Source organism: Coffea eugenioides, unplaced genomic scaffold (genome assembly GCF_003713205.1).
Source record: "Coffea eugenioides isolate CCC68of unplaced genomic scaffold, Ceug_1.0 ScVebR1_384;HRSCAF=1055, whole genome shotgun sequence".
NCBI lineage: Eukaryota > Viridiplantae > Streptophyta > Magnoliopsida > Gentianales > Rubiaceae > Coffea > Coffea eugenioides.
Window position 1 is genome coordinate 10,747 of NW_020864218.1, and position 27,757 is coordinate 38,503.

The 27,757-nt window shown below is 36.8% G+C and overlaps 1 protein-coding gene across 1 annotated transcript; it reads left to right on the forward strand.

Annotated features, from left to right (window-relative positions):
• Nucleotides 1–7,216: 7,216 nt before the first annotated feature.
• LOC113758200 lies at nucleotides 7,217–16,656 on the forward strand. The gene is made up of 3 exons (XM_027301152.1): nucleotides 7,217–8,773; nucleotides 14,311–14,750; nucleotides 15,010–16,656. Exons 1-3 carry the CDS (start codon nucleotides 7,217–7,219, stop codon nucleotides 16,487–16,489), a joined length of 3,477 nt encoding a protein of 1,158 aa, XP_027156953.1. The 3' UTR covers nucleotides 16,490–16,656.
• Nucleotides 16,657–27,757: the final 11,101 nt, after the last annotated feature.

Sequence of the window (27,757 nt, forward strand, 5' to 3'; positions counted from 1 at the left end):
TGGTTGGATAAGTGGCACCTTGACTATTATTTCAGTGGTATACTTTTTTGTTGTTTTGTGTTTGTTTATAGTTGTTTATAGTCTACTTAATTTCAATCAATTTTGATAAAGAATATTGCTACATTATAAAGCATATCGAAACTCAATTGTATTAAGTCTACAAACCATTGTAAATTGCAGCCTAAACAATCAAATGAAATAATTTGAACTAAAGTTTGAAATTGCATAAAATCTGAAATATTCCATGCCAAACACTTGAAAAGAGCTAGTAAAAACAAACAAAGTTTTTTTAGATAACTCAGTTCCTTTGTGCTATGAATCATCAAAAGAACCAAAAAAAATCATACAATTGTCACGATGTTTTATAGTACCAGCAACAAATATCTGCTATGAATCATAAAAAACATTGTTATTAAACCCTGTTTGACTCGACGGTTCAACCAGTCAATCCAGTGAACAGGCAATTGAGCCGGGTTGGATCGTTTATGCAATTAAACCATGACTTTTCAATGACAGTTCAACTGGTCAACCTGGTGAACTGCCTGATTTTGTAAGGAATCCCAGTTTACATGTTGTTGTGGAAAAAATTTTGAGAAGATGCTAAAGTGATGGTTCAAACCTAAGACCTCATGTGTATAAGTAAGTGCAATCACTACTGGACCAAAAGCTCATTTGTTAGTTGTTTAGTCTTTCTTATATTATATATTATACTTTTATTCTTATTTTATTTCTCCAAAACAAAATTTATTTAGAATCTTTTAATAAATTTTATTATTATCCAAACTCTATAAATTATGAAATGGATTTAAAAAATAACATATCACACAATTCATTTTAAAGGCAAATATCATTTCTGATAAATTTTTACACTTAAAATTCATAAATAAACCAGATAATTACACTTAGATAAATTTTTATAATTGAAGTTTAGTGGATTACTAATTAAATTTAGGTTTTGTTAATTCTTATAAGAATTAATGATTCTATAATAAATTGGACTAATTCAGCATTTACTATGGCATAATTTATTATAGTTTTAACCATATCAAAGATTATGAAATATAATATTTAAATATATTTAGTGACACACCAATTGGACCATTCACCCACTAGTTGAACCAATAACCCGTTGACCCCCCTCTTTCGTCGGATTCCTCGCCGAATTGGGTTTAATAATTATGATCAAAAAAACAAAAGGACCATACAACGGCCACAAAGGTTTTGTTAGTACCAGCATCACATATGTGTTATAAACCGTCAAAGAACAAAAAGACCAAAGGCTAGAATGCAGCATATTCAGATGGAGAGCCTTTTTTTAGAAGCTACTGGCAATGTAGAGGTAGCCCTGGTTGTGTTGAAGTGGTAGTAGCTCTAGAATCCAACCCTCCATTATTGTTGCCAACAACTGATCCTCTTCCAATGACCATAGCAACAAGATCTTTGCCTAGTAGTTTTGAAGCTCTTGAACTCCCAAACATTTCTTCAAGTGTTTTAGATAAAGCAATATTTCTAGTATTGCTTTCTCCCCACAAGTTCAAGCATGTTTATAGTTAGCAAAATATGCATTTGTTTTTTGTAATGAAAAGAAATTTGATGTAACCTGTAAGAAACCAATTGTTTGCTATATACCACTAGAGTTTGAGTGTTGTATCGAAGCAAATTCATATATTTATGCATTAGATGGTTATTCTTGTGACTGGTAATCAGTACATGAAGCTAGAAAAAAAAAAGAACAACTAAACATGAAGGATTAGTAATATAGTAGTCACTTGAAAGACTTGAATGAGTGGTTGTGTACCTCCAACAGGTAGAGTAACTGATTCTTGTGTGAGGTGATAACTAGTAGTTGGTCTAGCAGGTCCAGTAGGTACATGTTTTTCCATTGCAGTGGTCTGACCAAATAACTTCAATAAGCATAAAAACGTGGTTAGGAAATGCATAAGAATCCACCACAATTAGAGGAATGTAAAAGTTTGAATAGTATACTCTACTTTTCTTCTCTTAAAATGCCTTTTCTTTCCCTCTTTTGACCACCTTCACAGGTTCTTTTGTTGTGCCCAAATTGCCGACACAAGCTACACTTCAACGTGGATGATCTTTTTCCTTGGCCTATAGCTGATGCTTCCCCTTGCTCCCTTCTCCAAGCCTTTCTTAGCCTACTAGCTTTTCTTCTAAGTACTGATGGTAGTACTTTTGAAGGAGTCACTTCAATAGGTGGCCAAAACTTTACATCTGGGATTGGATGAATGATTTCATTGTATACTTTTATGTAAAATTATTTTGTCTTGCTAAAATCATAATAACTTTCCAAATCTGCTCTCTTGTTAATAAGAATAGCTATTGCATGCTTGCATGGTGTTCCAAACCTTACAATTACATGTTCTCGCATTGATGTTCACAGTGTAAGAAACATTACAATCCTTCACTTGGAATCGATTACCACTTGCAAGTAGTATAGCGCACTTTTTACATTCATTAGCAAGAGCATTAAGTTTGTTCTTCACATTTGGAACCTCATTGTTCTTAAAAAGATAGGCTTTTTCAAATCTTTTCAATAGCCTACTCATCAATTGAGCTCAAATATTGTCCAGCAATGTTAACCCATTCTTACCCCTTTGATCTTCTACCCAATGATTGAAAGATTCAACAATGTTGTTCGTGATGTGGTCATGTTTATTTCAATCCGTAACTTTTGATGATTACAAAAAATGGATGTTACTAATATTCTCTGATTAGATCTTTCCAGAATTGGAGCAGAACAGGTTCAAAGGCTAACATATGCTGAAATAGCTGTCGGACGCACATAAAGACTGCATCGGCTGTCCGACAACCATTGAGTAACTTCGGACGCATGAAGAACCCATTCTCGGACTTCCGAAGATGATGAGCCAAGTCCTCTAAGCTAATTGACCTCGATCGGACGTACAACACCTGAGTACCGGACGTCCGATAAACGTTGCGACACTTTGGACGCAAAACATTGGAGGCACCGGACGTCCGAACGAACTGAAGGAGAATTCCCAGTTTTACATCATACCTTCGGACGCATATTCTGGAGGTACCGGACGTCCTAAACATTTCAAGAAAACTTCTTGAATTCACTGCCTGCGTTCGGATGCTGAAAACTAGCCTACTGGACGTCCGACACCACCAACGGCTAGTTGACTCTTCAGCTGCCTTATATCCATTGGTAGCATTAATTGAAGAATTTTTTGATCCCTTATAAAAAGGAAAAAGTCAACCACCTCAAACAACTTTCGCACATTGAGACTACATCAGATCTTGAGTGATTCAAGTGTGAGAATACTCTTTAAAGAAGATTTGTACTCTTAGTTGTGGAATTTTCAATAAGCTTTTCAAGTGTGTTTCTATTTCTTCAATAATGTAGCTTTGTGAGGGTTATCCGACTGATAGTAAAACTTCCTTGCTTGACCAAGTGCGGCTTGGGGCGAGGAGGAAGTGATCCTTCCTTTGTACACAAGAGATTGGTTGTAAGTTGATCAACTTGAAGAAACTTGCTATATAAAGTGGTATTCAAACTCAAGTGGAGTTTGAAACTTGGTTTGCAATTCTATCCTTTTACTTACTGTCTTGCAATATAAATTGTCTATCTCTTCTACTCCCAAGCACTTGTGCTTATTCATCAATTGCTCCATTGTGTGGTCCTTTAGAAAAAGAGGGCAAGTTCAAAAAAAATGACTCATATATTGGCTAGTTTTTAAACCACCTAATTCACCCCCCTCTTAGGTTGTCTTCGATCCTTACAGGTCATGCTTCAAATCTTTGGGGAAGGCATGCCTAGACCATAGGTGATAAAGAATTTTCTCCAGCCACTAGTTTTAAATCCTTAATTTTAGCCATAACCCCTTAAAGTTTACTTCAGTGTAGGCCCAACAGCTTGCCAAAACTAACTGTCTAAGCATAACTCCTGGAAAATGGCCTCTAAAATTACTATAGATATGCCTGCAACACTTCCTATTCACTGCCCATAGTATCTTAGAGTTAATAGCCTCAATCAGTCCTTGCAAACATAAAATAAATAAATGAAATACATTAATAAAAGCCCAAATTTAGTGATTGATTAAGTGAATGGGCTGTTAAGATCTTACCTTTGCCTATTAGTCATGAAGATCCATGGTTTATCCCTTGGAAAGTCATTAAGCATTGCAGCTAACCATTCAAAGAAAAACATCCCGCTTTCTTTATTCTCAGTCTCAACAATGGCATAAGCAATAAGATATAATCCATTATTTCCATCCAGACCAATTGCAGAAAGTAAAACCCCTCCATATGGTCCTTTCAAGTGACATCCATCAAATCCTACAAAAGGAAGACAGCCACCTAGAAATCCTTTTTTCAGTGCATCTAACCCCACAAACATTCTTTTAACTGAAGAAATGTCAGATCCCAATGCCATTTCAAACTGAATCTTGGCTATACTACCAGGATTTTTATTCATAATCATGACACAATACTTAGGCACCAAGTTATAACTATCACCATGGTTACCATCAATAATGTCTGTGCCTTTTGCTTTGCTCTATAAAGTTGCATATCGGTAGGAAAAACACCATACTTAGCCAAATTCATTCCTTAACAGGTCAGGTTTAATACTGGAATTTGCTCTCAATAGGTCAATAATTTTTCCTATCATCCACTTGGCAGAAGCAACAATTTTTTCACTCATGACACAACTATGATTAGGTGTGCATGTTTTTTACCATATATGCCACCTTATCAAGCAATGGAGAAGCATGTACTCTCCACTCACAACCTTGATTGCCACAATGTACTGTAACTCTAGACTTTTCATTTCTATCAAAAATTAGAGGAAGCCCCATTGAATTTTATATTCATATAGCACCCTTCTAAAAGTATCAACATTTGAAAATATCATTCCTTTTAACAACCTAAATTTCTCTGCCTCAGGTATGGAAAACTCAGTAGAATTTAGGCATGCACCCACCACATCATCCTCTAAATCACTATCTGACTCATTTTCAACTTCAACTTATCATTTGACTCATAATCAGACAAGTCTCCCTTAGATTCTAACTCATTTTCCAGTCCCTCTTGTACAAATGTACTAAATAGTTCATCATCTCAATCCACACTTATCTTATCATTGTCACTATAAATATATAGCTCATCATCAGTTTCCACATCATCTTGGATCCTAGCATCAACACCATTCAAAGCAGATTCGAATTCCTTTCTTTTGCCCAACGTTTTGCTAGTTATAGTATTTTGTCTCGGCTTCCCTTTTGTCAAACCTTTTGAATTCTTTTTACTAGCCCTTTTGGTATTACTGCTCTCCTCCCCCCCTAATGGAAGTTAACAACCACCACTTGTTACCATGTATTCCTATGTTGTTTTTTTCATCATTATTTACATTGGGACCAAGGTTATTGAAATTCAGCCCCATAATATTTCCATTTCCATCAATATTGTTCCCATTACCCTCATTTTCATTCAAGTTCTCTTATATATTATCATGAACCTGCCTAACATAAACATTGGTGCATCCATTCCTCCTATGTAAGCCAAACATTTTTGGGACATTTGAATCAGTTTCAATGTTCATTGTTTCCACAGTACCAGGGATATCACAATATAAAAGCAATCATAAAATTTTGTCCACTAGAAATATGGTTCAAAACATTCTCACAAACATTAGGTAACAAGTCTATGTAAGAATATCGATTGAGATCAATATTCCTCAGCTCAAACTTCATGTTTTCATAACGAAGAGTAATGTCGTAGACAGTTGCAAGTCCAGCCTAAAATGATAGAACTAATAAAGTTAATCATGCACTTCATTAACAAATAGCATTAATATGTAATAAAAAAAGGTATTGCGTGAGACTAAGTTGATCAATATGAATCAACATGTAATGTGACATAACAAGAAATAAATAAAGATTTCCTGTTAAACCCCAAAATCTGTAAAAATTTTGATGAACAACAAATACAACCCTTTCATGGTTCAAACAACTAAAAATTACATATGCATGCTGTCAATTTAGAAAAAAAAGTGATATATTAAAAAAACCCATAAAAACTTCAGCTTTACACTATTAAATCCAGATTTCTTGATATTTATAACTATGTTCACCACCCCATGTAACTAGTACACATGCAATATCAATCAAAAACCAAAATATTTCTACAACCAAAACTCTCATTGATGCATCACAATAAAAAACCCCCAAATTAAAATCATATTCATGTCCTATAAATCAAACTAAGAAGGATATGATGTACATAAATAGTAGATCAGTGCATGAAGAACTCATTGTTTAGGTTCAAATAGTGTCTAATACCATGTAAGAAATGATTAGTTCAAGATAATACCATAGTTGTGCCTCCAACAGCTTATGGACTCGAGAGCCTTTGTTGTGCAAAGCTTTAAAGCCACCGTGTACTGGTCTGTAGAGAAAACCACGTGATTTTTGGAATTTTTTCTTAGTGATTTAAGATCAAGCAAACATAGGAAGATAGGACTTCATGGAGAGAAAGTTCAAAAAGAGTGAGAGTAAGTATGATAATCTAATGGTGGGGTTACGTGGATTGGAATGATAAAGGCAATGCCTTGTAGTGTTTCCCGCCTAAAGATTAAAATGGTCAGTAGATATTGTATTTTTATGTCTTTAAAATTAATAGAAATGAACAAGGGTTATGTAGACTTTTGGCAATTTCTGTTCCATAAAAGTGACAAAAGTTAGCATGAGGGAGGAATATATTATTTGGCCAAATCTCAAGGATCGATTCATTATTTGGTCAAATCTTAAGGGAGGTAAATGTAATTAGTCCAAAATAAAATTGTATAGTAGGATATATTAGATTATATAAATGTTATCGTTATAACAAAAAAATGATTAATCTTTTATACATTGACTGTGTATATGTTATCACTATTGAATGTATGACAAATTATCTGAATTTAAAATTAAAATCTAAATTTTTTTCATGTATCATGTATCATGTATCTAATCGTGACAGTGTACGCACTGTACAAGATTTACTTAAAAAAAATAGAAGAAAAAACAAAAGAATAAAACGAAAAATTAAGAACAACAGCGGCATAATATAGCCCATCTCCAAATCGCAACCCATACCACGTCGTTTCTTTCTCTTCAAATTCCGAATATACCACCAGCAGCCCCGTAGCCCATATGTATGACGCTGGCTGCTGCCTCAGCCACCTCTACCGCATATGACAACACCGCCACCGCCACCAAAGCCCCTGTCATCTCAAGAATGGGAGACATTGATCGAAGATTACAACCACGGCCGCCTTCACCGGTGGACCACCTACGACTACGCCGGTCCCCCACTCGTCGACCTCGCACTCTCTTCTCTCCTCCGAAAGGACTTCTCTCTCCACCTAAAACAACATCTCCTAATCTTCCTAGAAGAACACTCCATTTCTCTATTCACTTCCCCGGCGAGCCTCTTCCGCCTCCTCGAAACTCTCCGTCTCGTAATCCAGTCCCCCAACCCAAATGATGCCGTCTCCCTCTCTTTCTCATTTAAAGAACAGTTCCTCATTTCAACGACTTCAATATTCATCGTTCATGGTACCTTTGCCACTACTGATTTTGAAACCCTAGAGTGTTTGGTGGAGCTGTTGTTGACGATTGTAAACCGTCCGAACCACGGGATCGACCGGCAGACGAGGGCTGTAGCTTGCGAATGTTTGCGGGAGCTGGAATTGGCGTTTCCCTGTTTGTTATCAGAGATTGCGGCGCATATTTGGGGACTTTGTCAGAGCGAGAGAACCCACGCGGCTCAAAGCTACGTTTTGTTACTCGCAGCGGTGATTCACAGCATTGTAGTTTATGGTAAGGCGCCCAATGTTTCTATTCTTAATGCTTCTACACCACTGTTTCCGTTTAATGTGCCGCGAATTTTCATTGAAAATGACAAGGATGGTGATGATAGTGATGTTATTGTTGGTGATGATGACGAGAAAAATGTTTCTAGTGCTAGTAGTAATTTGAAGGAGAAGAACGTAACGTATAAGGAGTTAAGGAGGGTGATTTCGTTTTTGTTAGAGTGGCCACAATACTTAACCTGCGGTGGAGTTTTGGAGTTTATGAGGATGACAATGCCGGTGGCCAATGCTCTGGAGTTGCAAGCTTCTTTGCTCAAAGTACAGTTTTCGGGGCTTATTTACACGTTTGACCCTTTACTCTGTCATGCTTATTTAGGGATGTATTTGAGGCTCTTGGACTCGTTTGATGGGCAAGAAATGGAAATTGCTAATCGACTAGTGTTGCAAAGCAAGGAGCTATACTTGTCATATCAAAATAATGTAGTTTTTCAATTGCTTTCTGTTCACTGGTTATTAGGTTTGATTCAATTGGTCATAGGTAGAGATGTGACGAAGAGAAAAAGTTTTGCAGATGTGATGAGTCTGAGTTTTTATCCTGCTATTTTTGATCCACTGGCGCTGAAATCATTGAAACTTGACTTGGCCGCTTATTGCTCTGTTTTACTCGATGATTTTGGGACTCTGAAGAGGTATGCAAATGGGGGGACGATGACTGTGGAGGTAGGTTCAGAAGTTTCTGTGGTCAAACTGCTTGAAGATGGCCTCATGTGCGTATCTGGTTTCAAATGGTTGCCTCCTTGGAGCACAGAAACTGCAGTGGCGTTCCGCACCTTCCATAAGTTTTTGGTAGGCACGTCATCTCATTCTGATCTTAATGAGTCTGATTCTTCTTCCAAAAGGTCTCCCATGGAGTTGCCCATATTCTGTGCTATACAGGTACTTTCTTTTGGTTCCTGTCTTGAACTGCTTGTTGTTTATTCTTCTTTGTTTTGATTATATTCAGAGATGAAATTTGCTTGAGATATGGCAGCTATTTCAGTATTAGGAAAGTTTGCATTTTCTTTTGCATTTTTTTTTATTGGAGTTCCAAACAATAATGGGCTGTTACAATTTCATATCATGTGGTGGTGTCTTGGATTGCTGGAAGTGTCTAAACACTAGCCTGTCTCATGCTATGACTATTTAAACTTTTCCATTTCTATGGTTCACAGTGGGACAACAAGTTTTGCAATTCCAAAAGCAGATCTTTCGAATGACTCAGAGTATTCCTTTGTATTTTCCTTTCTCCTAAAGGTTCAAATTCCCTCTGATAGTGTGAGTTAAGAACTTGGAACAGTACATGATCCAAAATTGAGTTCAGCGACATTTAATGCTCAGAAAATGTTTTTCTGGCTGAATCTCTTGTTTGAAAACATAGATGAGGCGATGAGGCATTGACAACCTTGATGATGATATAGGAAAATTCTGTTTGGATGGGAGTGTTTTTCAAAAAACTAGTTTTTCAAATACAACAAAAATTTTTAAAAAGTACTCTAAAAGGTAATCTAAAAATTAGTTTAAAATTTTAAAAAATATCTCAAAATATATTCTAGAAATTCTTCTACTCTTAAATATCCCAAAATATTTTTTAAAAATGTTCCAAAATATACTCTAAAAGCTCTGCTACAGCAAAATTTTTCATAAACATCCCAAAAAACAGCTAATCCAAACAGTATGTTTTTGGAGATATGGTAAGTCAAAAAGGCTCGGAACATAGGCTGTTTAACTGATTATGGTTCCTGGAAATCATTTAGGGGTTTTTTTGGGCTTTTTTTATGGTTCCTGGAACACAGGCTCTTTATTTTATCCATTTACCCATCTATTACCCCTAGACAAACACCCATCATTTATCCACAATATTTAGAGCCTATCAGTTAGCAAAGACATGGGAATGATATTGAACTGAAATTACTTCGTTTGACTTGTATTATGCTCAATTATAGTCCAGGAACTTCCGAAAAGAATTTTGAAAGTACAAAACATTTTTTGGCTTACCACTTTATTGATTTCGGTACATTTTGCGGTTTGCTTTGTTGTTCAGTATATGTAAGGGAAATAGTAGGAGTATAACATGTGTACCTTTTAAGTTTTTGCTTACTTGTCAATTTTATGCTACACGAACTGCATTAGTGTATTGAGTAGTAAGTTCAACCCATCAAGCCTTGCTTTTTTATGGTTGGCAAAGGCATTGTGCAATTGATAGCATATTAAATTATATAGTGCAATAAGTGTAGTTTTTATGTATTTAAACAAGGGGCTAAATCTATACCCATGCATCCTAAATCCACACTCTTAGTACAATGGTCCATTTATTAACTATCTATTGGATCGATTAGTTGTCTGATGTCATTTTCAACCTCTGCCCTCAGCATGCATCATTATGATACATTATAGGATTAGAAAGATCTTCTGGCTCATCATAACCTGGATGGATGTTACTGAGATGCCTTCCCAAGTTTCCTTTATCAAGGAAAAGGTTGACTGTCAACTAAGGCAGGAATATATCACAGGCTAAATTTGATAATGTAGCATGTGATAGTGAGCTATTCATAGAAGAAAGCTTTGGCAAAATAGTTGCGAGTTCTAATTTATGAGGTTCTAAAGGTAGTTGTTAATGTGAATTTTAGCTCACTCATCACAAATTTGGGCATCCAAGCTAATCAAATCATTCCAGTCTTAAAAGCAAATTTGCATCATGTGTTTAAAACTCAACCGATATGACTTGCAAGTTGAACAATGTTTCTCTGTCTTGGTGAATGAACTTAAAATGCTTAAGTCAAGAGAAATTACGTATGCAGCTGCTACAGAGTAACTCTGTCCACAAAATTTGCACCTCCTACTCTGTCGTTATCAGAGTTTCAAAATACTTCTGAGGAACCTAATGCAGTATCAAAATACTGGTCTTTATCAGAGGAACCTACTCTGTCGTTATCAGAGTTTCAAAATACTCAGTCTTTTCTTGGTTTTACTACAAGAATAGAAGTTCCCTTCTCTGAAGAACCTAATCCAGTATTGGTCAGATCATGTTTAGAGTGATTGATGTATCCTTCAGTTTGGCACTGATTTGGGTTCCATATCTGGTCCAAAATACAAGAAAAACTACACCTAATCACAAGAAGTTGTAACAGGTCCAGTAATTTTTCTTTTCTTGGAATGACTAGAGCGAGAAATGAATTTTTAATATAAAAATCTACGGCAAAGAGTCAAGCCTCAATTTTTCTTGTAGTCACCATACGTGACTCAGTGCCATCTGTCGTTAGTTTATTGCATTGTTTATAAGGAACTGGCAATCAAACTGTGGTAAAATATCAAGAAGATAACTGTCCAATTAAAATCTCAATTGGAGGCAGAAAGTCTCAAGTTTTTACTATTCAAACCTAATCACAAGAAGTTGTAACAGGTCCAGTAATTTTTCTTTTCTTGGAATGACTAGAGCGAGAAATGAATTTTTAATATAAAAATCTACGGCAAAGAGTCAAGCCTCAATTTTTCTTGTAGTCACCATACATGACTCAGTACCATCTGTCATTAGTTTATTGCATTGTTTATAAGGAACTGGCAATCAAACTGTGGTAAAATATCAAGAAGATAACTGTCCAATTAAAATCTCAATTGGAGGCAGAAAGTCTCAAGTTTTTACTATTCAAAGTTTTGAAGGCATTATTGACACTCTGGTCCATCACATTTGCTGCACTAGATTTTCCACTGACAGTTCCTCCCTGCATTTCAGATACTAATGCATAAAAAGTTTTCAAGAACAGTGTTACTTCATCATAATCACATAGTTACTCATGTATATTAGATCTTAAATATACATCTGAAAATTCATGGGTTTTGTTTGGAAGCTGAAGTGGAGCTAATGCAAATATCAAATTTGAATCTTGAAATGGAGCAAACTATTGCTAACGATTTATAAGTAAACTGTTGGTTAGCTAAAAAGCTCAGAAATAATTAAGGGGAGTGGAGAAGATAACAATTTCTCTTGTAGTTTGTGTTTTTGAAAGTGTGGTAAAGAAAAGAGTTAATGAGGGGGAGGAGAATGAAAAATGAAGGAAAGAGGATGGAGTTTGAAGTTCAGGTCTTTTTTTGACAATTTTTTTTTGGTTGGGGGGGGGGGGGGTTGGGGGTGGAACTGGGAGGAATAGTTCACTGAGCTGAGAGAGGACTAAGAGGGGTAGAGTTGGGGTCTGCTGGATGTGGCTGCTGCTGCTGCTGGGGACTGTGTCTGAATAGTCTTTTCTTTTGTGTTGAAATGAGCCAAAGCCTGAAAAGGGTAAAATGTTGGGTCACTGAGCGGACTGAGATCTGATTAGAAATGTCTCTGTGATAAAGATGGGATCTGTTGGATTAGCGGAGCTGTGATGCTGCTGTATGAGTACAACAGCCAAAGGGGATAGTTGTTAGCATTTGCCCATGACTTTTGCACTGATGCTACTTTAGTCTCTTTCTTCTTTTTTTTTTTTTTATGGTTTGGATACATCAGATCCTTTTTGTTTTGTACTTGTCCAGTCACACCTTAGTTAATTAACTTTGTTATTGTGTTTGGTTTGCTATGATTATCTAATTGTTGTAGTTTATAACGTGCAGTAATTTTTACATGCTGTAGTTTTGAAAATGTGATAGACTAAATGTGCAACGAGTGAAACATAGTGGAAATGGTAGTAATAAAAAATTAGGAATGATCAAAATTGTTGGAACTGAGACATATATGAAATTGAAATTAGTACAAGGTATGTGGACCCTGAGCTCAAAATTGCTTGTTTCCATGTATTGCCTTTATACTCTTTTGCTTAAAAAATCAAGCAATACTTGAGAAATTTTTGTTTTGAAATTTATCAATATTGCTAATGGAATTTCAATCTCCCCAATTGCCTTTTACTCTTGAACTCATTTGTGACATTTTTATTTTCATTTGATTTTTCTGTTCATCAAATGTTCGAGAGGGATCTCACAAGCAATAGTAATTCATTAAGAAATTGAACTTGATGCAGATGCTGTTGTTGACCTCCTTACTAGATTTTACTTGTAAATTTTCTTCGTTATTTTTTGAGTGCAACATTTTTATTTCAACAGCCCCTGTCAAGCATTTTTATTGGAAATACTGTGCCGATCTCCTTGCAAAAATTGGGGGAAGCATACTGAACTTTTTTATTTTATTGAATTGTAAACCTCAGTTAATTAGTAACTTTTGAAGAATGATAGCAGGGGATTTTGTCTTCCCTGTTTCATGATGTCATAAAAATTTACCATTCTTATTTTTTGCACATAAAAAAAATGTAGGTTCAATGGAAATTACTTAACTAATGACAAAAATGTCCAAGGAAGTAACTTTTTTCTGGGGCTTGTACTGAAAATTTATTTTGCTCGTTACTCCCTCATCTTGCTTCTTGAGACTTGAGCAGTAATGCCTTTAGTAAAAATAAACAAACTTTCGAATCCATTAACATTAGAGAGAGACTCCTACTGGATAAATAGATTGATGGCCTATTAGGCAGAGAATATTGAAAGTTAACAGTGCTAACAAAAAAGTTTGACAGTGGTTGCCACAGAGCTGTCTAATTTTGCTAACTAGAGGGGTGGTATTTTTGTAATAATGGTTAATCTTAGGGGAAGTTAGTATACTTTATTGATAAAGACAAATAACGGATAGAAAGATGAAAATGAAAGCACAGACAAATTGAAGTGGCACCAATGTGCATTCAGGCATGGTATCTGAAGCAAAATTGGTATATAAAAATATTTCCATGATTGTATCTATTTGTATTTTTTTACTGTCTCTATTTGTATTAATGCATTAGAGATAACACTTTCATTTTGGTGGTTTTATTTTCTTTTTGGTTTTGGCTTCAAGTTGTACTTAAAACAGGTGGAAAACAAATTCTATAGAATCTTCTTTGTGAAAGTTTAGCCTATGATAATTCTGCATCTTTAGAACACAGTAGAGAAGCACTAAAAGTGTTCTTATTGGTGTCATGGTGGCGTGGTGTTACATGGAGTCTTTCATATATAATTACTGCAGTTATTATTTCTCTGATAATTGATTCTGGCAATGAACTAAAACTTTTAGGAGCCCAACTTAATTCATCATTCAAATCAATTGACCTATTCTTTTATCATTGCTAGTTGCTCTTTTTATTATTTTGGAATCGTGTAAGCATGACTTCTGTGTCTCTTTTGCCATTCCAGTTCTTTTTAGATGTATTGGAGAATAGGAGTATCATTAAACTCAAGTAATGGTACAACTTTGGGGATCACCTTAAATGGTCTAGCTTTAATACAGTAATGCAGTGATCATGAGAACTCGAGTCTCTCACATAAAGATGTAGTTATATCATTAAAATGTATGCTAATTTTTTATAATTAACATTTGTGATTGTTAAAATTTCATAACTAGGATTTATGATTGCTGAAGCTGCTGTCTTTATTTTGCATAGGGAATGCTGATAGAATCAACATTAAAATTTCAAGGGTTGGTACCCCTGATTGTTTCCTTTGTCGACCGTTTATTGGGATGTTACAAACACCGCTGGCTGGGCGAGTGGCTGCTGGAGACATTCAATGAATCTTTCATCCCAAAACTTAATATAGACTATAAATTAGGATCTTACTTCCCCATTTTGGAAAGAATTTCGGCGAATGAGAGAGTTTCTCCGACGGGGTTGTTAGAGCTTCTTGCCAACTATATGGTTGTCCTGATTAAGAAACATGGTCCAGATACAGGGTTGAAATCATGGTGTCAGGGGAGCAAAATTCTGGGCATTTGTCGGACTATGATGATTCATCACCACAGTTCCAGTTTGTTTCTTGGACTTTCTCGTCTCCTTGCATTTGCTTGCCTTTATTTTCCTGATCTGGAGGTTCGTGACCATGCAAGGTACAATAAAGAGCTCTTTTTAATCCTTTCTGAATTTCAAAATATATTCAGCTTTTTTATATCAGGTTTACCTTCAAAAAAAATGAATTTGTTCATTTCTAGTTTTGTACATTGGATGAATCCCTTTCCTAGTGGAGAATGATATAAGATGGTATACTGCAAATGACTTTGGAAAGGAAGAAGTGGTGAAATTTGGAAATAGGACAATTGCATATGCTTTACGTAATTAGGCTCCTAATGATTTGTTGGCTCTTTATAGGACCTACCTGCGGATGCTGGTTTGCATTCCAGGAAAGAAGCTTCGCGACTTGCTGAACATTGGGGAGCAGCTTCCTGGAATTTCACCATCTACCAATTCTAGTTCATTTTTCAATCTTCAGTCTCCTCGCTATCATGACCCGAAGAAATCTCGGAATATTTCATCCTACATTCATCTTGAGCGCACTGTGCCACTTTTAGTTAGACAATCATGGTCCTTGTCATTGCCAGTGCTCAGATTAGATGATGATAAGCAGTCACTGGAAAGCTTCAAGGATAACAAAACTACAGGTGAGCCAAAGGAGCTTGACAGAAGTAGTAGTAGTATCGAGATTGTTTCTGATATTAACAGAATTAGCCAGCTTCAGGAGCCACTACGTGTGATGGACTCAAAAGTTTCAGAAATGGTGGGGATTTTAAGAAAGCATTTTGCATCAATTCCTGATTTTAGACACTTCCCAGGACTCAAGATCAAAATACCTTGTGTTTTGAGCTTTGACTCAGAGTTGTTTAATCACTCGGTAGGGACCAGCATACCCAGTGATAGCTGTGGAATAGATTCACTTCCAGCCATATACGCCACAGTGCTCAAATTTTCGTCTTCTGCACCGTATGGCAATATTCCATCATATCACATTCCTTTTCTTCTTGGCCAACCTGTCAAAAAGGATTACTCTTTCAGCGAAACTAATTCACTAGATATCGTTCCTGTTGGAAATGGTTCTGCCGAGGAAAAAAGGTTTAAAGCTCATGTAATGATTGAATTAGAGCCCCGGGAACCACAACCTGGTGTCATCAATGTACATATTCAAACAAATGCGGACAATAGTGAGATCATTCAAGGACAGCTTCACAGTATCAAAGTGGGAATTGAAGATATGTTTCTCAAAGCTATTGTTCCAGAAGATGTCCCAACAGAAGCAGTGCCTAACTATTGTCTGGACCTGTTCAATGCCTTATGGGAAGCATGTGGCACATCGTCTAGCACCGGGCGAGAAACCTTTGTCTTGAAAGGAGGCAAAGGAGTTGCTGCAATCAGCGGAACACAATCAGTGAAGCTGCTTGAGGTACCTTTCATGTCTTTGATTCAAGCTGTCCAGCGGTGCTTGGCACCATTTGTTGTTAGTGTAACTGGCGAACCTCTTATTAATATCGTGAAAGGTGGTGAAATAATAAGAGAGGTAGTATGGAAGGATTCTGATTCAGATTCTTTATCTGAGGCTCCGAACCCAGATGCGAGGTTGGATGGAGGTCCTCTTTATATCCAGTACATGGATGACGAAAATGAGAAAGGGCCTCACCTACAAATTTCCAAAAGGAACATGGGATGCTTCCTCGTATTGATATTTCTTCCTCCAAGATTCCATCTCCTCTTCAAAATGGAAGTATGTGATGTTTCTACTTTAGTTCGGGTTAGAACTGATCATTGGCCATGTCTAGCTTATGTCGACGAGCTTTTGGAAGCCTTATTTATTGAGTGAAACTTTTCCTTACGTTTTAATTTAGTGTTTTCTCTTAGGAAATTTTCCGCAATAGAAGGGCTCAGTATTATTCCTTCGAGTTGTTCTGTATAAAGTATATTTGTAAATGCTTTTATGTATAGTACTCATCTAATTTCTGTAAAGTGGTGTGGTTTCTTATTTGCTCTTAAAACTAGAATGACAAGTAGTTTCCTGTCCATTCTTGATGGAAAAGAATTATGGGTGGAAAAGATTTTCCTTTCTGTGCCATTCTTGCGTATTATTGGGGTGGAGTTTTTAGCTAAAATAGCACTCTTTCTAAAAAATATTCTCAATGTGATTCAATTTCAAATTTTATTCTCATAATGAATGTTATTGTTTCCTATTGCCATATAGGATAATAAGAAAGGAAAGCTTTGTCTAGTCAATAGTTTCTAACATGAACTAAAAATTTTGAGTTTTTATTATAGAGGCACAAGAAGATCGCATAACTTTGATAATTTTCTTATAATTATTTAAAATAAATGCTACCATTATTGGTTTTTGCATTTTTTTGAAATATATCAAACCTATTGTATATAATTTTTAAAAAATAAATTTGAAATAATTGCAATGAAAATTGTAAGCAATAACAAGAAAAAATTACAAAAATTTCAAGGCTATCATATTTGTTTATGTTATCCTTCCTACTCCTTGAAAAGAATTTTTACAAGAAGTAATCAAACTAAAATTTTCAAGATTTCAATTGCAAATTGAAAATTATCAGATTATTATATAAGTAATCAACTAGTATAAAAGCCAATGTCATCCTACTACTTCAAAAAAGTCTGTAGACACCAAATTTTTGATTTTTAACTTTATTTGTTCAATTAATTTAATAACTTGATTTGTTTCAATTTTAGGGTTTTTATTTTTATTTTACTTTATTCTAGTTTATTTTATTTATTTTATTTATTTTATTTTATTTTTGGTCTTCATATTAAATTTCAAAAAAAAAAGAAAAAGAAAAGAAAAATTGACAAGTGGAAATTTGCATGTGGGACAAGTGTCCCTTCTTGTTTTTTAACAACACATCACTTAGGTGGCAAGGGAGAGACACTTGGGAGGTTTTAAGATTTTTTGGAAAAAGGAAAAAAGGGGGCCGGCTGAGGAAACAAAATGTGAGGAAGAGCTACGGAGGCGGATGGGCTAAAAGAAGGAAAAAACAAAAGGAAACGGCTTGGGGGGAAAAAACAGAGCAAGGAGGAGCAAGAGGAAAACATCTGCGGGAAATTGAAAAATCTGGAGGGGGGGGCGGCGCAATAAGGAGGAGGAAGGAAAAGCTATCGGGCAAGAAAAAGAAAAAGGCCGAGGGAGGTTTGGGTCCAAAAACGAAAAAAAGGAGGATGAGGAAATCAGAGTCAGTCGGCTAAGGAAGAGCGAAAAGAAAAACAGAGAGGGAAGGCAATAGCGGCAGCGAACGGAGCAAAAATGAGAGAGATAGAAAGGGCAACCGAAGGAAAAATCAGAGGGGAAGTCTTGCGGGTCTTACGGCTGAGAAAGGTAGAGCAAATGGAAAAGGGGGTCTTCGGCAAAAGGAGAGGGGGTGAAAGGGAGTTATGCTTCGACTGAAAACAGCAGCCGAAGGAGAGGACATGGAGAGTGACAACGGAGGAAGGAAAAATGGAGAGATCTAGAATGCTGCAAAACAGAGGAAAAAGCTTCAGGCGGCTGGGAAGCGAAAGAGAAACAGAGGCTGCGAAAAACAGAGCAGCCGAAGCTGCTGTACTGGCGAGGAGCCGCCACCCCACCTCGTCGGAGTCCACCGCCATTGGCAAATTTTCGCCAAGAAAATATATGCGGTAAGAGATCCTTTTTCTTTGAAATTCATTTCCCTGTTCAAGTTCATTTCTTGAATTTCTTTGTGGATTGTCCACAATTTTGACCGAGCATGCTTTATGGATTGGTTGGGATATTCTGTTTTGTTTTCTGACAAATTTCTGGGTTAGTTATGCCTCAATTTGAGCAAAAAATCTGATAGGATTTTAATGCCTATTTGTTGTTTGCTAAAATGCCTAAACCAAAATCTTGAACCAAAGTGAAGAGATTTTCAGCGTTTATATGTATACATACGGAGGAGACTCTAGCCAGTGGGTGTTTGTTAGTTGGGTCGATGAACATTTTATCATGTTGATTTTCATTCCTCCAAATGCATGGGGCGGAAATTCGTTTGTTTTTATGTTGCTCATTTGCTGTCTTCTATAGTCTCCCGATAGTTTGGATTCTCGCCCTCACTTCCCTCTCCCTATGAGCAAATTACCATTGAGTTTTATAAAGCTAAAACTTGGTCAAAAGTAGGAGGAAGCTTCCGTGCTTGTTGCAGCAATTTGCCAGAATTTACATGATCTGTTTTTTCTGAATTTTCTTATTTAAACAAGGTTAAAAGAATGAAAAGAATTTTGGTGCTCGTTTTTTCACTTTGGTTCAAGTTCAGATGGTTCAGTCATGAGTTGCGTTTGAACAAAAGATTTGGCATTCAGAAACCCAGGAACCGCGGATTGCATTCGAAGGTTGCATGAAATTCTTCATAAAATTACAGTTTAACCCCCAGGTTTCCCCTTGATCCACTATGGCCCAAACAATTGACAAATCCATCAAATTGGCCCCTTTAACTTCTTTAATTGTTTCCATTGGGTCCTTATTTTGTTGTGATTGAACCTCTCAAGTTTCCCTCTTATTCTGACATAGCCCAAAGAATCGAAAAGTTGAATTCATTTCACTCTTTTAGATTGTAATCATCTTTTAATGTTTAAATAGTCCTTTGGATACATTAATTCTTGATGTTAGATTATAATTGTGGGTTAATAATTTTGTGGATTTGTTTATCTTGTTGAGTTTAGTGAAATAAGTGTTTTGGATTAAGGGGTTATTTTGTTTGGGCTCAAGGAAGTGGATTTGGTTTATTTTGTTGGGTTTCTGACTTGGGTTTAGGAAGATAGAGCCCAACACCTTTGGTTGGGTTTTAGAATTGGGTTTGTGATTAATTTAATTGGATCGTTCTTGGGATCAGAATATTAGACTAGCCCATTTGTTTTGCTTGGATTTCTGTTGGGCTAGGGAGGTTTTGGCCCAAATAAATAAATAAGATGGCCGATTTCCATTTGTTTTGGACTTCCGTGGGCTGGTAAGGGTTTTTGGCCCAAGAAATGAACAGAATAGCCCAGTAGCTTGATCCACTAAGAAATCAGAGAATGAATTTGCAAATCAGTCCTCGGACTTTTCCTTAACTATACTGTGGCCCTGGATGTCTTCAATTTCTTTCAATTCGGTCCTTACTTTAATTGCAAATGAGTCCCTGAACTTTATTTTTCTTTAATTTTGACCCCAAGACTTTATTAATTTTTGCAATCAAGTCCTTTCTTCTTTTGACTTCTTAAATGTGGTTTGTTGACATGATTTAATTGATTCAAATTCATGTTTATTTTTTATCCTTTGTTATTATTTGCCAAATAAATTGGTACCTTGACCATTTCTTTTATTTTGGAGGATAATTAAGTTGATTTCACTCCATTAGAGCTTAATTTCAAGGGAGGTATAATTTCTTTTATCTTTTTTTCCGTCACTCTTATGTGGACCAACGTGCTACGTGAGAAATACATGTCTACTTTGCTTTCCTAGCCTTTCTTTAATTTCTTTTATTTATGTCATTTACTTTTGCTTTTTATTTAATTTATTCTTAATGGGGTATGTGTACACCTCTTGGCTTGTAATAGATAGGGTTTGGAGGAGCATTCAATGAAGACCTATCAAAGTCATGTGCCTAGCTAGCAAATGTAATAGTTAGAGTTTTAATTGTATTATGTGTCTTGCATGCTTAGTTGCTACGTGTTAATTTGCTTTGTTAGGGCCTTGCATCTAGTCGAGCATGCTAGATGTTATGTGCTATGTGTTTATGAGTGTTTGGCATGTCTACTCGCTTTCCATAGCCATGAATGAATGTGATGGGTGAATGTACGTTTCCGCTAGTCCAACGCTAGTCGGAATTCATAGAATGGGCTAGTCCAACGCTAGACCCTTAGGGATTTCCCCTCGTTAGTACATGTTTGCATGTTCATTTCATGTCATGCATTCTTTTAGTTTTATCATTTTGCATGCCCCTCGACCCCCTTTTCCCTCCATTTTAGGATTTTTGCATTTCATGCTAGTTATAGGGTTCATTTGCTTGAGAGTCCCCTTAAATATGGGATATAGACGAGTGTGGCTTTTTCTAAGCCTTAGCACGCTTGTATTCCCTCTATAAAAGGGTAAATTGAGTCACGATTTAGGTCTCCCCGTACCCAATATGCATGCATTCTCTAGGCTCATGCATTCTAAATCCACTCTATCATTACACTTTCACTTTTCATTCCATTTGCACACATACACCTTTTATCCCTTCACTTGCACACGAACACTTTTGTTCCATTTTGCACACGTGCACCTTTATGTTTCTTCACTTGCACACGAACACTTTTGTTCCATTTTGCACACGTGCACCTTTATGTTTCTTCACTTGCACACGAACACTTTTATCATCACTTGCACACATGCACTTCATATTATCGTTTCACATACCGTACCTTGCCCACTCACGTGCACATGTTCATTTACATATTTATTGTTTTTTATTACTTTTTCAAACTCATGTCCTCACATTGCATACATGCATTCCATTCATTTGCATCCCACTCGCATTATTCGTGACTTCTTCAACGAATCGTTATTGGGCTTCACAACTAATGTGATTGGCACCACTCAACCTTTGAAGAGAAATTTCCCCCAATACCCCTAGGTCTAGGGTTTTGTATGCATGTAGCACATCCAAATGTAATAAATTCTTTGGTTAAAACAAGAAAATCTTTGATTAAATCACGCAACTAGCCTTGGCTAGGTCGAAGGGGTGCCTTGGATTTTTATCCTTGCCTTCCCCTTCGTCAAATGTGACTCCCGAACCTTTTTCATTGGTTTACGTGGACTAGGAATCGTTTAAAAGGGGTTTCTTACAACTTTTTCCTAAAAAATTCATTTTTAGGTGACTTGGTACACCTTAACTCATTACCAAGTGGCGACTCCCATTTTTTCAAAAAACCCTTTTTAAACTATAATTTTGGGTCAAATCGTCGCATTTTCAAACCCCCATTTAGACCCATTTTTCTTTTAAATCACAATTCATTTTCCAGTCACAAATTGAATCAAAAAATACATTTTTTAAACCATTTTATTTATTTATCAAAAAATGGGGCGCGACAGTTGGCCACTCCACTGGGGACTTTCGAGAGTCCGAGCAAATTTGATTTAATCAATCTTTTTCTTCTTTTAACCTTTTCATATATCACATTTGGGTGTTTTAGGGTTGCATTTTTTCCTTTTTTAGGATTTTGCATTTCACGTGTGTCCAACTACTCCCTCGCTCGCGAATGTATGTTTGGTTGATTGGATGTATGTTTACTTGCTTATCTCGCGCTTGCATTGCATTTGGGGTGGGGGACATCACCTTAGAGCCTCGCGTTGGTTCTCGATCCCTCCCCTCCAAACGAGCACTAGCATACGTGTATTCGCTTTATTATTTATCCCTTTTATTTTTCTTTTAGTGGCTTGTCACGCCACTCCACCCTACTAGGATTAGGCGACCCACTTGGACATGTGATCACGACACGATGTGTGTGTAGCATGATCCAATGGGTCACTCAATCTTCCGCTTTTAGCTATGGGTTAGCCTTTAGCTTTTAGTCGAAGGTTGGGGATTTTGATAGATTCACTCAAACACGTAGCCGTGACACGATGTGTGCGTAGCGGTGTTTGGGGAATCGTTCGAGCCACCGACAAAGAACCTTGGGATTGATGACCCTTGGTTTCCAAGTCTGAAGGCTCGGGGACCTGAGCTTATCGAGTCTAGATGCATTAGCGAACCCCAACCTCATGCATCCATATTAAAATTGCCTAGGGTAGAGTCGGCCTTATCCTGAGCTAGGGACACTGTTCACGAGGGGAGGGGTCCAACCCCTTTCTCCCTTTTATTGTTTTATTTCTTTGTATTGATTTCGTTGCTACAATGTGTTATGTGTATTCATTCGGCTGAACTAACTTTTTCTTGGTTTTGTGTCCCCATTGCATTCACAAACCCTAGCAAATAAGAGGTCTGGCATGACCTTCTTTTAGAATCTACCCTTGTAGATAGGCTATTGCACGCTTAAGAAATTTTGGTATATTTTGTTCATGAATTAATAATGCCATGTCATTTTAGGCTTACCCTGGCAAATAAAGGGTTCCTTAGGTCACGTTTCATTTCGAATTGCATATTTACATCGCTTTAATAACTGGCATCATGCATTAAACCCTAGAAAAAGGAATGCCATTTAGGCGATCCCGTGTTAGGGATAAGCCATCTTGCGTCTCGGATACTTAATCCAAGGAGACTTGCACGTTTACATTTTGTACCATCTAAAGGGGTAGTGCACAAGGTAAGGTAGGATCCGATCATCTTCATAAGAGCGATTTTTGGAATATGAGCATCTAATAATCACTTTTTGGCCATTTTATCAAAATTGGTAAAATTTCCTTGCGTAAAAGGACATTAATTTGAAGAAAATTCACAAGTGATTTCTCCTATTGAGACGATAAATAAATCAAGGCCAAAATTTGATTTTAGAAAGCTCAAAGGCTAATGCATCGCAATAGAATTTTGAAACTACCAATGGGTGGACAATTCAACCCATATTTGAATACATCAATTTCATTCAATTCATTTGACCAATTTACCCTTTTTAGGGTCATTTGACCAATTTACCCTTTTTTAGGGTCATCCGGTCGATTTTTAATAAATTGTCAATTTCATTTGACCAATTAGGTTTTCAATGTCGAATTTCAAAATGGAAAACCTAGTCGATTTCAAGAAAAACATCCATTGCATCCAGCCATTTGATCAATTGGAGTTTTGACCCGTGCTTCACTGAGAAAAGTTGTCAAAACGAATTCCAATCTCTTCGATAGGAAGTTCGTCAAGGTCAAACTCGTACGTTTTTCGCAAGTCCTTGTATCGATCAAAAGTGATCAATCCCTTCGGACGAGATCCTCATTTTGACCAACGTCTCTTTTCATTCCAATTGGCCAAATTTTTCAAATTATTTTTCACTCCATAAGCTGATCGGATCCATCAGGTATTGTATAGTGCCTACTCTAGCGGATTGCATTTTCATGCTAGGCCTACCCTTGGCATAAAAGGGTTCCCCCATAGGACATGCATAACGATTTTGCAGTTTTGCCTACTAACTCGGTGTATTTTTCTTTTGTTTTCCCCCTCCCCTGCATTCATAAAAAATGTTTCAATAAGGCGAAAATATTCTTCTATATCTGATGATAATTTTAATCCAATAAAGTTTGAAGATTACGAGTGTTACTTGATTCTTGGGCAGACCTTACAACGAAAACATAAATGATTTATCTGGAAGCTCTACGCTAAAGCCTCTGAGAGATGTTGTAATTGTTTTCCAAAGGAAAGTGTTTTATATTTGATTTGTTAATACATTTTGTTCCCCAAAAAGAAAAGAGACAAAAGTGTATATGTGGAGCTCTTTACAAGTCTCTCTCTTCTCATTTGTATCATAATTGAATGAGAAATTTTGGTTTCAAACTTTTTCAGCAATAAAATTTTTGGACAATTATTGTTTTGTGTATATTTATGTACATTTCATTCTTTATTCTTACTCATTGGAGATTTCATGATGAATTTTGAGAAATAAGACCAAATTGAGGTTTTTTCAACCTATAGCCTGAATTTCACAAGTGTATACTTTCTAAAATTCTTGTGTACACTAGATTGGTGATCTGAGAGGCCCAATGAGATACCTTTTCTCCTTCATTTAACCCCAAAATAAAGTCAGTCACATTGATTGATAAATTGTAAGTTGGGACAATCTTTGCTTGGAAAAATCTCCATTGGTTTAACCGGATTCAATTCACATCTAAGTGAAAGCAAAAATGTGCATTATTCTTGTTTGTTTTGAAAATTTGGAATGATACTTTGAGCATTTGTTTCACTATCTATACAGATTTTTATCACTTGCTCTCCCATTTGAGCCTATGAAAAGAATAATTTCGTTTCAGATAAGAGCCCTAATGATCACTACCCTATATTGGAAAATTTTCAAATATCAAATAGGGGAATGGATTTTCAATAACCGTTTCGTTACTTTGGTTGTCATGAGGTGTAAGAATGATGCTTTGGCCATCGTTTCTACAACCTAAACACTGATCATCCCTTGCATCCTTATTTGAGCTAAAATTGGTGGTTCTTTTCTAATGCACTCATGGTCGTACCCCACATTGGGGAGGGAAATTGAAAAAAAAAAACAAAAAAAAGACAAAGGAAAAAAGGGAAAAAGCAAAAATGCTAGAATAAGGAGGGAATTGCAAATTGGGGAAATTTGATTCCACTTGGGTTCCAAGTTTGAAAAAGAAAAGGAAGGGTTGTTGTCCATGTGAATCACCTATGTTTCACAAATATGGATGAACAAGGGTCTTCCCCAATCAGTTAATTCAGATACATGCCAAAAATTTCCCATTAATGAAAATTTCCTTTCAGAGTTATTGTAAGGAACGGAATACAAGTCAGGCCATCTTCTTTTCCAATCAAACATTCTATCCCTAGTTATCCCTTTTGAGCCTTCAGAATAAAATACTTCATTTGGCACCCCCTGAGAATCGCAAACCCCACGCTGGGGGCGAGTTGGGTTGAAAAAGAAAATTTCAAGAAGCGAAAAAGTGAAAAACCACAAAATCAAAAGGCAAAAGAAGAAAAGAGAACCTCAGTTCAAAAGTAAACTGGGGCAAATTTTGTGAAATTTCAAAGAATGGCAAAAAGGCCGAAAAGTCAAAAGGAAAAAGAAAAATGAAAGAGAAAAAGCCTCAATTGAGCAAAAACTGAGGCAAATTCTGATTTTACCCTAAAATAGGGTTGGCGCAACAATGCGATCTCAGATTCTTCAAACCAGTTTTGAAATCCGTTTTCAAGCCTTAACTTTTCTAAGCACCCCACCTGACCCCATTACAAAGCCGAAAGTCCTGACTTCTGTTCTTTGCAATGGCCCTGTCAAGCAAATTTCTGATGCCGGAAGTTTTAGCTGTATTTCTGAATTGATTGGGTGTGAGGTTGACGCTGCTCTTCATGTGAAATCCCGCGAGGGTCTTTTTGGAAAAGAGGGAAAAAGGAAAGAAAAGCGAGCGAAATGAATGCAAAAGAAAGATGCAAAAAGATTTGATGTTGAAAGACCCTGTTGGGTGATGATAAAAAGTTAAACAAAGTCCAAGAATCTGGAGTCCAGATGAGGGCAGTGTTGAAAAATGCGATCTTCGGTGCAATATCCTTTGGAAATTATTTCTTTAGCTGTCGTTTTCAAGCCAAATTACAAGCTAATAAAGTCCATCGTTGACTTATTCCTTCATGACAATCCAAAGTGAGGATTATGCTCATAAAAATCCATTGATCACTCATGATCATAAGGGTATAACCAGATTTCACATGTTTAGCTATCATTTCTACCCAAAATTTTGCAAGCCCATGAAGCTTATACGTTGACTAAGTTTTCTTAAGAAATAAGGGTGACAAACTCTTTGCTTTCACTAAGATGTGGTATTGAAGGGATTACATACCGTTTGGGCACAAAGAATAAGACAAATCTTTACCTCCCATTTCCAAATCAGACATAACACCCATTACCCAAAGCATCAATCGCTTGTAATTTGGCATTATTTTGAGAAATTCATCATGAAATTTTCTATGTGATTTTAAGCAAGACGTTCAGATTTCTTCACATTATATAGGAAACACAGTTTCTTACTTTGTTCAAATAAATGGAGGGGCATCCAAACCAATTTTTACATTCAAATGGGCCCATGCTGGGGCAAAATTTTTATTGGCAAGATTTCGCAAAATAAGCCCACACTGGGGCAAAATTTTTTATAGTTCATTTGAGGATTTCGTCAAAGAGCCAAGTAATATACTTTCAAATCAATCACACTGCTCTTTCTATGAATAGCAGTTGCAATATTTTGAAATTCAAGTGCATGTCATGCTTTGTTAAGCCCCCTGTGCAGGTATTCATGGGTCCAAACAATGGAGAAACATCAATTAAGATGGAAGGCCGATGCCGGAAAAGTGAAGCAAGAAGAAAGAAGAAGAAAAGGGCCGACACTGAGGCAATGTATTTTTGGAAAAGATTCTCTCGAAAATCAAAAATCCAAAAATCCAAAAAATCATCAATCAAAAATCAATCAGAAAAATCAAGGAAAATCAAATTCAATTTTTTTGTTTCTTGAAAAATCAATTCTTGTTGGCGATGTCTTGGCATATGCCGCGCACTCTTCTATTTCCCCCTTTCCTTGACAATCACGCTTAATTTCTTGACCAATTGGATGGCAGGATTGGGTCTTATCCCACTGGCCATTCACTTTATCACGTTGGGCCTGGACTTGGTGCCGCTAACATCACTTTATCACGTTGGGCCTGGACTTGGTGCCGCCAACATCACTTTATCACATTGGGACCGGGTTTTATCCCGCCAATCTCGGCAGGATCGGGTTTAATCCCGCTGACCGTTTTTATCAAATTGGGACCGGGTTTTATCCCGCCAATCTCGGCAGGACCGGGTTTAATCCCCGCCTTGACGCGCTGTATCTCACATTGGCGACCGGGTTTTATTTTCGCCGCCAATCTCGGCAGGACCGGAGGTGTTAATCCCGCTGACCGCTTAATCTCACATTGGACCGGGATTTTATCCCGCCAATCTCGGCAGGACCGGGTTTAATCCCGCTGACCGCTTATCTCACATTGGGACCGGGTTTTATCCCGCCAATCTCGGCAGGACCGGGTGTAATCCCGCTGACCGCTTTTCTCACATTGGGACCGGGTTTTATCCCGCCAATCTCGGCAGGACCGGGTTTTATCCCGCTGACCGTCCACACCCCGTCAGGCTCAGATGTCGTCTCACTGACCAATTCATCATACTGGGACAAATTTTGAAAAGATTCCCTCAAAAAAAAAATCAATCAAAAAAATCCAAAAATCAAAAAAAAATCCAAAAATCCAAAAATCCAAAAATCCAAAAATCAAAAAGTCAAAAAATCAAATCAAGTTCTCACGGCAGGTTCGGGTTTGATCCCACTGTCCGATTGTCAAAAGACATTTCATTTTCACCGCCACTGGAGCATGGGTTTGTCCCACTAGTGTGCCTTTCAATTTTCATTTGCACCACTAACAAACATGGGTCAGTCCCA

Coding starts and splice junctions, on each gene's coding strand:
- LOC113758200 (XM_027301152.1), top strand. CDS start 7,217: ATGACAACACCGCCACCGCCACCAAAGCCCCTGTCATCTCAAGAATGG. Junction 8,774..14,310: donor CCATATTCTGTGCTATACAG/GTACTTTCTTTT, acceptor TATTTTGCATAG/GGAATGCTGATAGAATCAAC. Junction 14,751..15,009: donor GAGGTTCGTGACCATGCAAG/GTACAATAAAGA, acceptor GGCTCTTTATAG/GACCTACCTGCGGATGCTGG.